At 37.7% G+C, this 18,746-nt stretch overlaps 1 protein-coding gene, 1 long non-coding RNA gene and 1 other non-coding gene across 3 annotated transcripts; 2 read left to right on the top strand and 1 right to left on the bottom strand.

Annotated features, from left to right (window-relative positions):
- Nucleotides 1-39: 39 nt before the first annotated feature.
- LOC137128519 (uncharacterized) lies at nt 40-3,350 on the bottom strand. The gene is made up of 3 exons (XR_010914586.1): nt 2,701-3,350; nt 2,503-2,558; nt 40-1,348 (listed from the first exon to the last, which is right to left on the bottom strand). It is a non-coding gene; the product is annotated as an uncharacterized lncRNA (long non-coding RNA).
- Nucleotides 3,351-3,550: 200 nt separating this feature from the next.
- Nucleotides 3,551-18,629, top strand: LOC137128518 (P2Y purinoceptor 3). The gene is made up of 3 exons (XM_067506678.1): nt 3,551-3,735; nt 15,253-15,695; nt 15,895-18,629. Exons 2-3 carry the CDS (start codon nt 15,262-15,264, stop codon nt 16,577-16,579), a joined length of 1,119 nt encoding a protein of 372 aa, XP_067362779.1. The 5' UTR covers nt 3,551-3,735; nt 15,253-15,261; the 3' UTR covers nt 16,580-18,629.
- trnaa-agc (transfer RNA alanine (anticodon AGC)) lies at nt 11,341-11,413 on the top strand. Its single transcript has one exon. It is a non-coding gene; the product is annotated as a tRNA-Ala (tRNA).
- Nucleotides 18,630-18,746: the final 117 nt, after the last annotated feature.

Below are 18,746 nucleotides of genomic sequence, written 5' to 3'. Positions count from 1 at the left end.
CTTGGAATATATGATTGTGCTGAGGTTTTTAAGCTTTGAGTCACATGTTAATAAAAAACAAATTTCACTAATTGACTTTAGCAATCAAATAAAGCCTTTTTGATACAATATATGCAATAAGAGTCAAAGGTTTAAAACAAAATAATAAAAAATTCAAAATGTGACAATAAGCTTTAATAAATAATAGTAACCTCTTGATTTTATTGAGGAAATATCTCATGTTGGTCCCCTGTTTTGTAACTATTTCCTGCCAGCTAGCACCTGATATTTAAAAGAACTGAAAGCTGCTTTTTAAAACGTTCTTTATTTAAACCACTCTGGCCAAAGATGACTAACACCATCTAAAAGTCCTTTTTGGTTCTGAGCTGTTCATTCATCTTTAATTAAAACTAGCTAAAAAAAACAGTACGAAGACATTACAAAATGCATGTTTTTGCTGTGTGCAAAAAATATCAAGGCTGTAGTTTGTGTGTTCAGCTGACATTTGGAAAACAAATCAGAAAATCCTACTGCTGACGAATGCCTCAAACTTTCATTAATTAACTTGGCACACTGTACACAGACATACAACCTAATGTCAAACAATTAGTTTGGACTTTAGAAAGTTCTTTGAAGGTTAGGTTGAAGTGACAGTTATGGGCAATCCGGAAAAACAGCAGTTCCAGAGAACATTTGCAATGAAAACCCATGCAAGGATTTAGTTCAAGCGTTAACACATGACGTGGGAAACTGCACATGACAGTTAATTAGTTGAACTTTAAGTTGTACCATTGAACTTAAGCTTTTACAGTGATCAATGCAAAGTAAAGTTCAAATTTTTCATGGTGCTATTCAGTCAATATAGCCTGAGACGTCTAAACCATGGTGTTAAAGTCAAATTCCGATTTAGTTCGTAGATATGCCACGTAGTTTTGCAACTTTCATTCCTTAAGTGCATCACAATATTCCAGGTTTACTGGTTTTGATTTCCGTTACATTGAAGGACAACAACGTTACACTTAAGACACAATCCAAAGTCTTAAATCTTAAAAACATTTAGTGGTTTTAAGGTTGACTTCTCTCAACTGCAGATACTCCTTTATTAGGACACAGTTGTTGGTTTAGTCTATTACAGTATAAATCCAAAGGGTGGCAGCTTTAAAATGACACTGTTTTGATCAAAGAGGCTCCTACAGTACTATATACAATGATTACGAAATTGGCAGATTAAGCATTGAGCAAATTTTTGCTGAAGGAAAATGATTCCTACCTTTTATGTCTGCACACGTCCCACTTTCAACATGACAAATGCCTTCCTTTAGAAAAAGGTCTGCTGGATGCTGGTCAGCTGTCAGCATGATCTTGATGACTATTCAGAAATGTAATCATCGAGAGTGGCTTTACCCTCTTTCATTAATTTCATACACTGTTTATGTGCAATATAGACAGCATATATAAATACATTTATCCCTCTGTTGTTTATTTGTCCCACTGTTCTTACTCTATGTTGACTTTAGCTGACATCTAACAAAACTGAATATTTCTATATGCAGAGGTTTTAGTTTTGTGCTTTTTGGTCAAGCTATTTCTAGTGTTTAGTGCAAGCAATTTATTTATAATCCACCATATTGCTGTAATATTTTCCCCAGCAGAGACTTAATTGTTGTGATCTTTAATTCAAACTCATACATATTGGCATTTATTATTTAAATTTTTAGTTTGAAGAATATGAGAGCATGGATATATATTTGTTTTTGAAGAACATGAATCATTCTGTAAATTATTCTTTTTAAAACACACACTACATTTCAGTGTGCAGGTTTTTCATTTATTCTCCCTCTTGGCATAGTATTAAGGTTCTCTGCAGAAAGTGACCTCTACTCACACCATGATACAAGAGAATCAAGAGCCCGCATTTCCACTTTCATAAGCAATACCCAATATTTAATTTTTTTTTAATATTAAATGATGACATTATGTATAGATCCATTGAATATGATGAGACCAAATTCACTTTCATGCAACACACCGAAAAACAAGGTGTGAACTCTGTGCAGTCATGATTCAGTGGCAACGACAGCACTGAAAGCTAGTGTATGACATGCTACAGTGTTGTGTCTAGTCAGAAAACACAGAGATTGAATAACAATGGTTTTCTCCAGACCTTCCTTTAGTTACATAATACATCATCTCCAGATCAGCATTCAAAACACAACTATTACTTTTTTTTTTTTTAAACAAGCATGTTTCAGCCATTTTATACAGACGTTAGACACTTATGATTTCAAACAATGATGCTAATTATGATGCTAACACCAATTTCAATCTATTACCAGATCTTCATATTTAGAGTATGAATATGTTTTCATTGATAATAATAATGTGTTTTGACACTGATTGGCCTGCATGACCCTCTCTCCCAGTGAGAACAATGGGGCTGGAAAAGGCGGACACATTTGTTTTACTTAACATAATATGTAGCTCAATCCGATCTCACAGTATGATGTGCTGTCCAAGACTAACCTGTTGTGTTATCAGATGTATTTTGATCGAAACCGGATGCAGAGAAGGAAACAGCACTGTTGACGAATCAAATAAGAGCTCAATAAAAGTCTCATAAAATCCCAACAAGATAAGATGCAGAGGCACAGGGAGACCATGTAGTTCGGTTTTTCTACCTCGTGTTTATTAGAGGTTGCCCCCGTTAAAAAGGTTACTTACTTTGGCTGCAGTTATTCAGCAGACTCTGAAATGTTGGACTATGCAAGCTGGTGGTGATGGTTGGTGACGCAGCATAAATGACTGAAAAACTTGGCCCAGAACCAGTGATATATATCTCATGCAGCACAAATACATGAGAACTTGACAGGGTCCTCTACTGGGTTCTTGTTTCTGTTGGGACACTTGAGACAATATTATCTTGCTAGTACCAGGGTTCATAGATAACACTGAGACCAAGGCCTCCTGTAATTTATAAACTTTGTTTCTAAAATAGACCTAACAGCCAACTAAACAAGAAAAGTTAGCTGCTCCTTATGACATTTATATAATTCAATGTTTTTAGTCAAAGTAACTGTACTGTATTATCATCAAAATGTATCACAATACTCATCATGCAGTGCAGTGCTTTCCAACCGGATCCCTATCAAGAGACAAAAAATAAATATGAGGGGTTATGACAGAAATTGTTTTTTCAAAATTAATTATTAAATATAGTTTTTGCTTTTGACTGATTTTTATTTTAACAGAACAGAACATTTCTACATGGGTGCCCAACGGGAAACTTAGAGGTCGCAATGCATGTTTTTAATATTATTTTGGAATTATGTGTGTGTATGCTCTGTAGTATTTTAAATACTCCCTTTCTATTGTACAGTACTCCTTGTACGTGAGTACTTCTTCAGCCAGTAGACAGGTTCAAACACCCCCTTCCGTTGCACCTTTGAGTTGAGTCTCTGCCCTTGGCCTCACGTGTATTTTGCAACACTTACTGCGCGTGCGTGGACCCCGGTGTACCGCGTGCCGCTTTCTGCTGCTGCAGCAGCAGTGTGTGTGTGGTGTGCGCAGCAGGTGTGGGGCACATACCACACTGTTCCTCGGAGTATTCGTAGTAAAAGCGCCTGTGAGATTTCAGTGCCCATGTTCTCGGTTCTTCCGCTCGCTTAGCTGCTCAGAGCCGAAGGGGACGCGGCTTCTATCTTGGCTGAGGCGTCAACTTGTTGATGGTGTCACTTTTTCTTATTGCACTCACTCGAGGTAAGTTCTAGCTCGCTTGTTATCTATATTGTTCCCTTTTCTTTCTGAGCCTGACATAAATGTGAAATACTGAGCTAATGAAGGCATTTGAATCAACGCAATGAGTCCTATTGCTCATAACGTGGCTCTTTTATCATGATATTATAGCTCCAGTGGGGTCATTGTGATTTACACATTGATATGTGTTTTCTCTGACAGCTTACAAACCTGACAACGTAATGTCTTTGGTGTACGAAGATTCTCCTGTATGTCGTTGTTAACAAGTTATTATTGTACTTGGTTTTCTTAAAAAAAGCAGAAGCCAGCTGAACTGAACTCGTACTGTACACACACCAGGTGCGTTTGCGACAAAATCTGTGTGATGCAGAACATTACACTGAAAATGAAGCGCATTTAATAAAAATGTCCTTTTATTCAAAAATCTTGACAAACGCCTGTTAGACTTTAGAACACGAGCTGAAAAACAAACTGTGTCGTAGTATAATTATGTGTGACTTGGGCATAGTGTTTGCAGAGAGCATTCCTTTCTGCCAGGCAGTGGTCAGGCTTCTGTAGGTGTTTCGTGTCTCTGAAGGGAAACAGACCAATCAAGGTAGAGACACACTGACAGCCATGATGTTCTACAGAAAGGTAATAGCAGGAGAGAGAGAGAACAAGGCCATAGTTGCTTACAGGACGTTGAGAAAACAGCTTTTATTGAGTACATTATCAAAATAAAAACCAACTGCAGCCATCCTAAACAGAATATGATGAGCATGTTTGGAAGATAAATCAGATTTCCCTGGTCTGAGTATGACTTTGATGGATTACTCCTATAAGTCGTCTTAACTGGAAACCAGAACTACTGTAATTGTGCTCTACAGTGACGGCTTTTCTTTGTGCGTTATTGACGTTACCAGATTCGGTAAAGCTGTTACTTATAATCACAATTTTACATCAACAGTACAGGACAACAATAGTAACCGTAACTATCTGTGGATTGTCAATAAGCCCCTTATTATTCTATTATTCTATTCTACAGTGTGGGACAGAAATGTGGGAGAATCAAGTAGACGTGACATGTCTATGTTTACCCTTGTGTCTGTGTTCATATGTGTGCTGTATATATTGTGTGCATCTGTTTCTTAACAGTGCTGTTTTTCAGACCTTTAAAGATCGCTAATGTGCTTAGTGATTCAAGCAGGCCTTGTGCGGATGGCAAACAAAAGCAACTGGGTAGAGCTACTCCTGGATTAATAAGACTAAAGTCATCTTCCTACATAGACGGATAAGTCTCTCCCTTGAACGTATCCATAACAACGTCTTACGATGGAGACGGATGCACCTGTACATTTTGTAGGGAACCTACAGAGACAAAACGTCACCTGTTCAAGTCTCCTCTCTGTCTGCCCTCACTCAGTTGGTGTTATTCAGTCATTCTCACAGTTTGTGTTTAAATGTTTACTGGTTTCTCATTGGATGGAGGGGTTATTTTTCGGGAGCAAACAATCCCGTTTTTATTACTGTAAGTTGACTAAAAACAAGTAAAAAAGCTATGTTGATGTGTGCAGCAGTTTGGTCAAAGATGCAATCCGAGAGCTTAGTCTTGTTTACCAAGCTCTGATTGGTTACTTCTCTAACTGGAGAAAATATTTGTCTTGTGGGTGCAACACCAAGCTTATTGCTATGCAGTCAACCTTCTACAACACAGTTACTCCAAGCCGCTGCTATCATAAAGCTTACAAATGTCTATGTCACTAGCCGTTGAGTAGTTACATCCCCACCCTCACATCACAGAAATATGCTGAACATGATGTTGGAATGAATGAATGAAGTGAAAGAAAACAACAGCTCAGTCTGATTAAGCATATAAGGAACCTTGTGTGTCGACATTGAAGTTTCAGTGACCAATGCCTCACTGTCCTGCCTCTGCATTTTGCTTATTTCATCAGAGCTGCAGTAACTTCCTCTGTGTTTGGCAACCTTGTGAATTTGCAGTGACTTGCATCAACAGGTTTTTGTAAACAAGTAGCTGTGAATTATGACCAATTGAGCACTTTAAATTGTCACATGCAGCCCTGAGAATTGAGCCATATAATTATGTTGATTGTAAGCAGATTAAAAGTAACTTTTTACCAGTTTGGTTTGGTTTTGTTTGAAAGGAATTTCCTAAATTAGGTGAATGGGAAAAAAGCTCTTTGTCTAGTCATGCAGTAATTTCCATATTTGTACCTAAGCTTTTGTGTGTCTTCTGTGGAAATCAAACAGTCTGCACAAACAGGATTTTTTTGAGGAGACCACTAAAGAGGGGATTATCTCCAATGTCTTATTCGCTTGCTTGGCATGTGTGAGAGCCTGTGAGGTGTGAAGTTGTTTATCAGCACCATTGAATGATTACAACTGTGTTAACCTTAAAGCAGCAATTCTATTCTGTTTTTGGCCATACCGCAAATAGTGCACTTCTGTACATCCGTCTTCCTCACCACCCTTAAATACGTAGCAAAAGATTTATTTTTTTAATTGAGAGCGACAGCTGCAACTGCACTTGATGTGTTTAGGTTTCTCAGTTTGACAAATGAGGTACTAGTATATTTTAGTTTTCATGTATGTGCGTACTTTAATGTGTGATGCCGATTTTAGTTTCCATTCTAGTCATTTTCTCTTATTATTTGTAAAACGTGTGTTTGTGTGTGTGTGTGTGTGTGTTTGGATGAGTGAGTGCATGCTGTAATTCAGCATGGGGCCAGAACGTGAGGAGCAGTGGGCATGAATCATTGATTAGTGTGAGCAGGGATAGTAGAGAGTAGGTAAAGTAGTGTTGAATTGTTCCCTGGCCCCCTCTTTGACTCAACATCTCCCTCCTCTGTCCATTTACATCTCCTGCTCAGTGTATCTTACTGAGACAGATAGCATTTGTGTGTACAGTACACAGCATTGTCTTTATATGCCCTTATCTGTCAGTTATCTGCTTTTTTACATTAGATTAACTACAGGGGAACAACTCTGTCGCCAGTCATATATACATAGCAGCTGCCAAAGCTAATTCTATTTTGAGTGTTTGTGCACAATGGGAGCGTTGGTGTAAACAGAATTGTCAGGCAAAATGACTTTTTATATATTTATTACAATAAATGTTTAAATAATGCAGTTGATAATTTAGTCTTTGTTTATTGTCTCTTAATTGTGAAAATTTGAATGATTTTCTCTGTTATATTGGTAAGGGCTCGGTGTACACAACCAATACCTAACGTGTACGTCTGCATCTGCATGAGAGGAAGGGATAGTGGAAGACCTAGGACCGCGGCTATTCAGACCATAAGCCGCTCACCACACATGATGTATAGCTCCTTCTAATTGAGAATATGTGTAATAAGACTAGAGCTGTTTTTAATACTGTGGTCTTTTTTTGTGCATTGATTCACTAAGCCAGTCAGATTTGTCTCTCTTACCTCCACATTGGCTGAAAAGCCACTGACAGGGAGTTTGACTATCACTAATGGCCCAACACTGGCTGACAGCTGACCGTTGCATTGGTGTGTCAATGACCCTAAGGCTTGAACTGTTGACTCTACAAAGCAATGTCTTGGTAAATGTGATGGGGATTATCACTTTTTTCTAAAGGACTTATTATGTTTATGAATCATAAACATAGATTAGCAAGTAAATAAAGTAATGTGTATTTGTAGCACAAATTTAATTTCCTTCCATGCATATACTTACATACATGCATTCACTTGTTTTCTCCACAACACAGACATATCACCCGTTTATTCGTTTTTGGACACCCACAGAGCAACATTGTCATTTGTTTGAAACTGAAACTTGTATCTGTCCAATGAATGTAACTTATTCATATATTGATATTGTTTACCCTGTTTTGGTCTCCAGTAACCACTGAAAGAAACATGTTTATTAAGTGCTCCACTGTGTTCACTAGATCATTGCTCTTTGTGTGTGTCTCATTTAGTGTCTTGAGTGTACTGAGTACTAATTTGAGCTATCGTTTCTAAAGAAAAGCTTAAAATGATGCTGTAATGGGTGGGAATAAACCAATATGGTAAATAAATGTGAAATACTGAGCTAATGAAGGCATTTGAATCAACGCAATGAGTCCTATTGCTCATAACGTGGCTCTTTTATCATGATATTATAGCTCCAGTGGGGTCATTGTGATTTACACATTGATATGTGTTTTCTCTGACAGCTTACAAACCTGACAACGTAATGTCTTTGGTGTACGAAGATTCTCCTGTATGTCGTTGTTAACAAGTTATTATTGTACTTGGTTTTCTTAAAAAAAGCAGAAGCCAGCTGAACTGAACTCGTACTGTACACACACCAGGTGCGTTTGCGACAAAATCTGTGTGATGCAGAACATTACACTGAAAATGAAGCGCATTTAATAAAAATGTCCTTTTATTCAAAAATCTTGACAAACGCCTGTTAGACTTTAGAACACGAGCTGAAAAACAAACTGTGTCGTAGTATAATTATGTGTGACTTGGGCATAGTGTTTGCAGAGAGCATTCCTTTCTGCCAGGCAGTGGTCAGGCTTCTGTAGGTGTTTCGTGTCTCTGAAGGGAAACAGACCAATCAAGGTAGAGACACACTGACAGCCATGATGTTCTACAGAAAGGTAATAGCAGGAGAGAGAGAGAACAAGGCCATAGTTGCTTTGTGCACAATGGGAGCGTTGGTGTAAACAGAATTGTCAGGCAAAATGACTTTTTATATATTTATTACAATAAATGTTTAAATAATGCAGTTGATAATTTAGTCTTTGTTTATTGTCTCTTAATTGTGAAAATTTGAATGATTTTCTCTGTTATATTGGTAAGGGCTCGGTGTACACAACCAATACCTAACGTGTACGTCTGCATCTGCATGAGAGGAAGGGATAGTGGAAGACCTAGGACCGCGGCTATTCAGACCATAAGCCGCTCACCACACATGATGTATAGCTCCTTCTAATTGAGAATATGTGTAATAAGACTAGAGCTGTTTTTAATACTGTGGTCTTTTTTTGTGCATTGATTCACTAAGCCAGTCAGATTTGTCTCTCTTACCTCCACATTGGCTGAAAAGCCACTGACAGGGAGTTTGACTATCACTAATGGCCCAACACTGGCTGACAGCTGACCGTTGCATTGGTGTGTCAATGACCCTAAGGCTTGAACTGTTGACTCTACAAAGCAATGTCTTGGTAAATGTGATGGGGATTATCACTTTTTTCTAAAGGACTTATTATGTTTATGAATCATAAACATAGATTAGCAAGTAAATAAAGTAATGTGTATTTGTAGCACAAATTTAATTTCCTTCCATGCATATACTTACATACATGCATTCACTTGTTTTCTCCACAACACAGACATATCACCCGTTTATTCGTTTTTGGACACCCACAGAGCAACATTGTCATTTGTTTGAAACTGAAACTTGTATCTGTCCAATGAATGTAACTTATTCATATATTGATATTGTTTACCCTGTTTTGGTCTCCAGTAACCACTGAAAGAAACATGTTTATTAAGTGCTCCACTGTGTTCACTAGATCATTGCTCTTTGTGTGTGTCTCATTTAGTGTCTTGAGTGTACTGAGTACTAATTTGAGCTATCGTTTCTAAAGAAAAGCTTAAAATGATGCTGTAATGGGTGGGAATAAACCAATATGGTAAATAAATGTGAAATACTGAGCTAATGAAGGCATTTGAATCAACGCAATGAGTCCTATTGCTCATAACGTGGCTCTTTTATCATGATATTATAGCTCCAGTGGGGTCATTGTGATTTACACATTGATATGTGTTTTCTCTGACAGCTTACAAACCTGACAACGTAATGTCTTTGGTGTACGAAGATTCTCCTGTATGTCGTTGTTAACAAGTTATTATTGTACTTGGTTTTCTTAAAAAAAGCAGAAGCCAGCTGAACTGAACTCGTACTGTACACACACCAGGTGCGTTTGCGACAAAATCTGTGTGATGCAGAACATTACACTGAAAATGAAGCGCATTTAATAAAAATGTCCTTTTATTCAAAAATCTTGACAAACGCCTGTTAGACTTTAGAACACGAGCTGAAAAACAAACTGTGTCGTAGTATAATTATGTGTGACTTGGGCATAGTGTTTGCAGAGAGCATTCCTTTCTGCCAGGCAGTGGTCAGGCTTCTGTAGGTGTTTCGTGTCTCTGAAGGGAAACAGACCAATCAAGGTAGAGACACACTGACAGCCATGATGTTCTACAGAAAGGTAATAGCAGGAGAGAGAGAGAACAAGGCCATAGTTGCTTTGTGCACAATGGGAGCGTTGGTGTAAACAGAATTGTCAGGCAAAATGACTTTTTATATATTTATTACAATAAATGTTTAAATAATGCAGTTGATAATTTAGTCTTTGTTTATTGTCTCTTAATTGTGAAAATTTGAATGATTTTCTCTGTTATATTGGTAAGGGCTCGGTGTACACAACCAATACCTAACGTGTACGTCTGCATCTGCATGAGAGGAAGGGATAGTGGAAGACCTAGGACCGCGGCTATTCAGACCATAAGCCGCTCACCACACATGATGTATAGCTCCTTCTAATTGAGAATATGTGTAATAAGACTAGAGCTGTTTTTAATACTGTGGTCTTTTTTTGTGCATTGATTCACTAAGCCAGTCAGATTTGTCTCTCTTACCTCCACATTGGCTGAAAAGCCACTGACAGGGAGTTTGACTATCACTAATGGCCCAACACTGGCTGACAGCTGACCGTTGCATTGGTGTGTCAATGACCCTAAGGCTTGAACTGTTGACTCTACAAAGCAATGTCTTGGTAAATGTGATGGGGATTATCACTTTTTTCTAAAGGACTTATTATGTTTATGAATCATAAACATAGATTAGCAAGTAAATAAAGTAATGTGTATTTGTAGCACAAATTTAATTTCCTTCCATGCATATACTTACATACATGCATTCACTTGTTTTCTCCACAACACAGACATATCACCCGTTTATTCGTTTTTGGACACCCACAGAGCAACATTGTCATTTGTTTGAAACTGAAACTTGTATCTGTCCAATGAATGTAACTTATTCATATATTGATATTGTTTACCCTGTTTTGGTCTCCAGTAACCACTGAAAGAAACATGTTTATTAAGTGCTCCACTGTGTTCACTAGATCATTGCTCTTTGTGTGTGTCTCATTTAGTGTCTTGAGTGTACTGAGTACTAATTTGAGCTATCGTTTCTAAAGAAAAGCTTAAAATGATGCTGTAATGGGTGGGAATAAACCAATATGGTAAAATTATGGGTCCAAATGTCTTCATGGCTCTTGACCCACATGCTAAATAACCATTAAAACTGTTTCTGATTCCTTATTTAGACTGCTCTTGGAGTAATTAATCTGTATTTGGCCGGTCGCATTCTTCCAGTCATAGTTTATAAATATTCTTGTGTCACATTTAGCACTGCTTGAGGCAGAGAGTGTCCAGCAATGTGTCTATCTTGTCAAACTGTGTGTGAGCGAGAGATAAACTGAGAGCAGGGTCAGGAAACGCCTCACCGTATGACTGGTAATGTTATCTCAGTTACACGGTGTATATATTTACCATGTTATTATGGTAAGGCAGGCATGGGGAATTAGCTCAAATGGTAGAGCGCTCGCTTAGCATGCGAGAGGTAGCGGGATCGATGCCCGCATTCTCCAATAAGCTTTTTGACTGTGGATTCAAACAGTACTTCTAAGGATGTTAGATGTTCCAGGGCAAACTGCATGTACTGTCAGTGCGGTAGTTGGTCAAGTTACTATCTAAATGGCAATCCTACATTAAATAACACATTGCTCTGACGCGTGGAAATAAATGTATCACAATTGTTTGTATCAGTCGATGATATAATTAAAGACATTATTTACTAAACCAGTATCAGGCCAAAAAATAATTAGTATCAGGCCCAATGCAGTTTGAGTTGACAGAGAACTCTCAAAGAAAATGAAGAAGTGGATGCTTTATGCTGAATGAAAGGCTTGTCTTTACAATTAGCCGGACAAATTCACAGCCTTGGGCGCTCTTTCAACTTGGAGTGGTGCAGTCTACTGTAAAGATGTTTTTCAAGAAACGGATTTAATAAGAAGATGCATAGACAAGTTTTAGGAATCCTGCCAAAATTGTTAAGACTATGTGGGCAGAAAAAGCAGCACAGACTCATGATGACATAGCCAAATTAATTCGTACAGCGGTCGGTGAGCAATGTTTTAATTGGTGTTTGCTACTTGGGTAGTGATAGAGTAAACATGTGGCGAGAAATGACTTCTTTATTCACACACTACTTTCCTAGTACTAAGGCTCATGTCTAAAATAGTCTAAACCAGTATAGTTGTGAAACTGTCATTTTCCATTTAATCATGTTTTCTCTATTTTTTAAAAATCTCTGTATACCTATGCTTTAATTTGCCATTTTAGAAACATTACAGGTATCTGCGTTTCTCTGTAAACACACAGAACTAAATGAGCTTATTTTACTTGCTTTGAGCACAGCAAATTAAAAAATCCAGACAACAAGTACTGACCTCAGGGCAAATTCTGGTGATATTTAATCTTGTGAAGTGAAATATTGAGATTTCCAAATGAATTGTTGTCTTCTGTTAGTTTGTGGTGTATAGGTCTCTCCTGCTGCGCATTACTGTGTGCATCATTTATACGGTTATTAAACTAAGATCAATGTTGATTAGAAAATGGATATTCCCCGGAGAATAACTGAGCAAACACTTCAACCAGAAGCCATCAGATGTTCACATACAGGCACATGCACATATAGAAATGACCACTTAGAGTCCTGTAATTACTGTTTACTCTCTAGGGTGTTGAAAAATTGAAAACATAATGATATCCAGCACACACATACATGAATCCTACGGATTTCAGGAGCACACTCTACTGTTCATGCAGACGGCAGAAACATACACTCGATTTTACGCTGCATATTACACTGATAACTTACGTTTAAAATGTAGCCTGTTTCTTTTGGGTGAATGCTAAACTCATCTAATACAACCAAATTTGTTATCGCTTCAAAAAGCAGACTAATCAAATATGCATTAAGCTAAAATAAACTAGTTTACAGCTGTTTCGTTGTGGTTTATAACATAACCACAAAGAATTTAAACAGAGGAGTTTGTTTTATTGCTGTTTGTCCTTTTCTGCTAAACTGATTAAAAATGAAAACGGACACTCAACTGTTCATCAAAATATCATGAGAAATACCCTTCATCTGTGATTATCTCCACTATAGTGCCAGTCCTACTGAGGTGTAGATATCGAATATGGGAATCAAATCTAAGGCTGTTTAGCTGGCAGATCTCTGCTGTTATTCTTGCTTGATGATTTGCTTGCTGGGACTTGTAGGATCCGGAATGTGTGTCTTTTTTTTATTTTTCCTCGGAAACTTTGCGGTGTATACTAGACAAAGGAGACCTGACAGTTACCTGTTTAGTTTGTTCGTTTATCTAATAATAAGTTTGGTTTGAATTTCCTGCTCACCTTTTAACATTTTGCATATGCTTGCCAACATTATGAAAACCAAAAAGTGCACAGAGACTATGAGTTCGCACATAGGAAGAATGATGTTTGGCTGTTTGAACATGTGGAAACTAATGACACGGATGGCAGTGTTAATATCAAACTCCCTCCCTGAAAGTTCAGCTGCTATGGGCAGGCTTAAACAGACAACTTCCCAGAATGGGAGTCCTTCATTCTTCACCATTATAAAACGAGCACAGTATTTTTATTTTTATTTTTTTAGTTGCCTGTGATTTAAGGAGTAAAGTCCAGTTTAGAAAGTTGATCTCATGCCTTGTTTTGAGTTGAGAAAGCTTAGTCAGCAGATTAGAAATCCAAGATAAGCTGTAAAAGAGCCACCAGCAAAAAACAGAGCCTGCAGTTCACCTCTCCAAACCCCTTTGTTGTTCCTCTGTATCTGCTCATTGGATCTGTGATGTGAAATGTTTTTTTTTCTGGTGGCACCCTGCACCATTTTCTCTTCTCCTTCAATAATTACCAGGAGTTATGAAGTCATGTCTGACTGCCATTCATAACAAACTGAAGCCACCCACACAGGATGTGAAACACACTTACTGCAGACACACAGTTCAAAAACACACTAACACAGTTTTAAGCTGATTTACAAGACACACAGAAACACACACACACACAAGGTTTTGCCGAAAGAGTTAGTTGTGAAATGCTGTGAGTCAGTCTGACGGGGCTATAGAGGAAGAGGCTTATGCCAATCACTTACTCGCCCACTTGCTGCCATGGTGGAAATAGATATGATTGATGCTGATGGTGGGAATAGTTATTAAGATGGTTGATTAATCTGTTTGCAGACAGTGTGAGTTGTGAGTGGGAGACCAGACAGCCTTCAGTGGTTTATGTTTCCGAACTTGCAGCTTCCCGGCTTCCACTTGTCATAAACTGGTATAAGGACTGAATTATCGTAATATTATTGCCATTTTCATGGTTTACGTCTAATTAAATACCAATTTTATTTTCCTCAGCTCGATTCTTCTATTTCCCCAGAGACACTAAATATATTATTATTTAATCTGATTCCTACGAGTGATAACAGAATAAAGACTTTCTTTTGCAGCCCCTTCTTCTCATTTTAGTTGAGTAAATTTTAGTTGCCCAAAAGGATTAGATTTTTCATCAAATGCAATAAACTCCGAACATTATCTGGAATATATTTTATTGGACCAGTTGTAACTAACTTCACTTCTACTTCATTCATAAGCCTAGCCTTACTGGTGACCTGTTCACAAATTCATTCGTTCACATGTATCAAGTACGTTCAGGGCATTTTATAGGAGTCCCAGGGCTTTTTACATTCAAAAACTTGGAGCTTGGAGTCTATTATTCCAAGGAAAACAAAAAGCATTTGACCTATTGTATTAACTGTCCTTTTTTTTTTGCTCTGTGGACTCTGGACCTTGAGATTATAAATGATTGGGTCATTACGGCTCCGGTCACAGAACATTTAGACTATACTGCTATTAAATAGTAGGAATGTGGACTAAGGTGCAGTGATTTAGAGAGCTCAAGGTCACCTAGATGATGTTTGAGATGTTAAGTGTAAATCAAATAACGATGTCTTGTGCCCTCTGGTGGCAGGTTGTGGTTTATCTTTTTTATTTTGATCAGCACTCTGATCACGTGGAGAATTTAGAATTTATATGCAACTTAGTTATTCACTGTAACTAATAACTGGTTTATTGCTTGTGCTACAGTCAGTGCAGTAACATCTACAGAAATCCAGAATAAAATTTGAGTGGGAACAGCAATGTAAATGCATTCACACAGAGCAAATGTGACTGGAGAAGTCAAGGAGCAGGAGTCTTATACTGTATACCTCCCTAAACCTGTAACAAGAACTAAATCTAACAAAACACAAATATTCATCAGTAGCTTCAAGTAACTCTAAATAACAATTACATTCAATTGCGCATTTTCAGATAATCACTGAAAGCTTCCTTTGTGTCTCTCCCTCCAGAATGTGAAGATGCCATATTCTGTGAACTCCCTCCCTACGGAAACTCTCAACTCGAAAACCCTTTCCTTAGATTTCTTCTCTACCAGCATACAGCCTTCAGAGCCATATGCAGCAGACAGCTTCAGCAGCATCAGGGACATTCGCAATATAAGTGGGTTAAGTTCCCTTCGATGCACCTACAAAGAAGACTTTAAACGTATTTTACTCCCTGCTGTGTATACCATTGTCTTCCTGCTCGGTCTTCCTCTCAATGCTGCTGTGATACTAAAGATATGGAAGACGAGGCCCAACTTGTCCAAAAACAACATATATATGCTCAACTTGGCCATAGCTGACCTGCTTTATGTGATGTCACTTCCCTTGCTCATCTACAACTATGGCAGCCATGACTACTGGCCCTTTGGGGAGTTTGCCTGTAAACTGGTCAGATTTCAGTTTTATAGGTAAGATGCTTTGCTTAATATTTTCTAATTCCTTCTTTTTTAACTTTCTAAAAAACTTTAGGTCAGTCTTAAGGTGCTTCAAAAGTACAAGCCATGTGTCCACATCTGAATGCAAAAGTGTTTATATTTGTTCAAAGCATTTGTTCATTTGTTTAGCCTCATAAGACATAACAGCATTTTCTTTTTCTCTCTGTTTTAGCAATCTGCATGGCAGCATTCTCTTCCTCACCTGCATCAGTGTGCAGCGCTACGTGGGCATCTGCCATCCTTTTGCAATATGGCACAAGCAAGGTGGTCGCAGGATGGCATGGTGCATCTGCGGAGGGGTGTGGCTTGTGGTCGTTTTGCTCTGTGCACCAACCTTTCACTTTGCTGCGACAGGAATCCAGCGCAACCGCACAGTTTGTTATGACTTAAGCACACCAGCACGATCTGTAGACTACTATCCTTACGGCATGTGCCTGACATTCCTCGGCTTCTTGTTGCCGTTTATGGGTGTGATGGTGTGCTACTGCCGGATGGCCCACATCCTCTGCCGCCCAGTCTTGTACCAGGGTGTTTCCATGGCCACAGGGGAGAAAAGAGAAAAGGCGGTGAGGATGATCATCGTGGTGGTGACAGTGTTCTGCATAAGCTTCCTGCCATTTCACCTCACAAAGACCATGTACCTGGTGATACGCACTCTGCCTGGGGCTCCATGTGAGACTAGAAACTTGTTTTCGGTCATCTATAAATGCACAAGGCCTTTTGCCAGCATGAACAGCTTTCTGGACCCTATTCTGTTTTACTTCACTCAACCACGCTACCGCCGGAGCACCAGAAGGTTTGTGCTCAGAGTCACCACCCTCAGGGACAAAGGACACGAATGTGTGAGCAAACAGTAGATCAGACAGTAATTCTCAAAGCATTGTGGAAGCAGTAGGCATGTGATGGTTATTTTGTAATCATATTACTGTACTTCTCTTGTGCTGTCGCTAACTACAACCTAAAACAATTTAGAGGCACTGGTACAGTCATGGTTATAGAAATTGGGTATTTTGCCAGTTGACCTGTGTGCACCTCCACACTGAATTTGAAAGGAAATACTTGAGATTTGAGTGGAGACTTTTAACTGGGTCACTGTTGTTTACTGATGATCTGACTGCTTATAAAGGTAGAAGGATGAATTCTGAAATGTAAATTTCGAACGAAGTGTGGTGGTGTACAGAGGCTGAATGCTAAAAACTGTTGTAATTGTTTCAATATTTACGAACCTTCTGAAATAACAAGTGAAGCATGATTCATGCTATATAAAAGTTAAACACAGACTGAGAAAATTGATTAAAATATTGTCTTAATTTATATTTATTCTGTGGCAAAGGAATAATGTCACATGAGAATGTGTGAAATGTTTGCATCTGTGCACTGTTGTATAATAAAGAAGAAAGTTGTTTTTAATTTTAGTTTTAAACTGTGAAGTGTAGAGTCAAACAGAAATACTCTTGGTTATTTTAGATACATGTGAAACATTTTTAAACATATTTAAAAAGTGAGAGAGGACAGAACAGCTGAGATGAAATTCACCATGTAAAATGCTCAAGTTGATAGAAAATAAATTATTGTCAGACTTCCACAAAGTACTTGTATATGTAAATGAATGCCTCACAAAATACACTTTTGAAGATCTGCACTGTTCTGGTGGCATGTTATTCCAAAAGCCAAACTGTAATGCTTGTTGTTGCATGTTTTCACCACTAGATGCCGCTTGCACCCCATTACTGTTAACTGTTTACATTTGTGGACACGATTATAACTGTAAACTTTCTTCTGGTGTTTCTTTAGGTTCCACCAAGGTTCGTAGGGATAGTGGCTTTTGTACAAATTTGAGCCGATTTATTTATTTATTTTTTTCTCATTATACAGGAAGTTGGGGAGTTTTGCTCTTATCCACATGCTGTAAATGAAATCTGATCATAAAAAGATCCCGAGGTGGTGAGTTTAACATTAAATGTTGTAAATCAGTAATTCAGTTTGTTTTGACAGAAAGCAACAGAAACTCTCAACCTTAACTGTAAGATATCACGTTGACGACTCTTGAGTTGACAATCTGCCATTAAAATTAAACTTAAGAGAGTTTAAAATCTTAGCTTCAACTTTATTATAGTTCAGCAGCTTTACCACCGAAATACTTTTTGTTTTGCACTTATAAGGGAGAATATTTTGCATATTCAGTTTAATATAACCATGTCAGTTCCATGCATTTAAAATGCAAGGGACATTTTGATCACCTTATTGTGTGTCGCTTAATGGATGTACTTAAAGTATATGCACGTGTGCCTGTATAGCATGCATATATATTATTGTAGTTAATACCGTATGTTGTTTCCCTGGCCTCAGCACACAGTGACAGCACAGTCCTGTTGTTTATGTGTCTGTTTGCACAAATATTTGTGATGCCTGATTTATTTTTCCTCTGCAGCTGCCTAAAATGTGTTGTGTGTGTGTGTGTGTGTGTGTGTGTGTGTGTGTGTGTGTGTGGTCAGATGTTTGTATACTGTGCCAATGTATTTTTTTCAGTATTATTTAGAATAATTTTATTTTTGTTACATTAATAAAAATATGAAAAAGTAACATTTATGTTTTAACATTTTTTATTTTGTGTTCATACAGAAAGTTGCTTGTAAAAATGAAAACAGCCATTAAACTGTCATGCAAAAAACTGCAAATATTTTTATTTGGATAAAATAATCCTCTTCTTTTTTCTCAACATAAAATGAACCTTTACTCTCTGTCTTCTCTATGATCATTTATTTGAAGTAGTAGTGTCTCATGACATTTGTAACTGAGTTGATTTTGAGGAATTAGTAAACTTTAAAAACTGTACGAATAGTTGAAATACTTGGAGCAGTACTTTGGTTATTAGTTAAATTGTGCAGAGAGTATATATCTATATATCTATCTATAGCTATATCTATAGCTATATCTATAGCTATAGATATAAAAAAACAACTTCCTTCAGTTATACAGAATTATAAAAACCCTTGGCATATAGCAACAAAATTATCAAATGCG

Source organism: Channa argus, chromosome 6 (assembly GCF_033026475.1).
Source record: "Channa argus isolate prfri chromosome 6, Channa argus male v1.0, whole genome shotgun sequence".
In the NCBI taxonomy this organism is placed as follows: Eukaryota; Metazoa; Chordata; class Actinopteri; order Anabantiformes; family Channidae; genus Channa; species Channa argus.
This window is presented reverse-complemented; position numbering and strand designations above follow the sequence as displayed.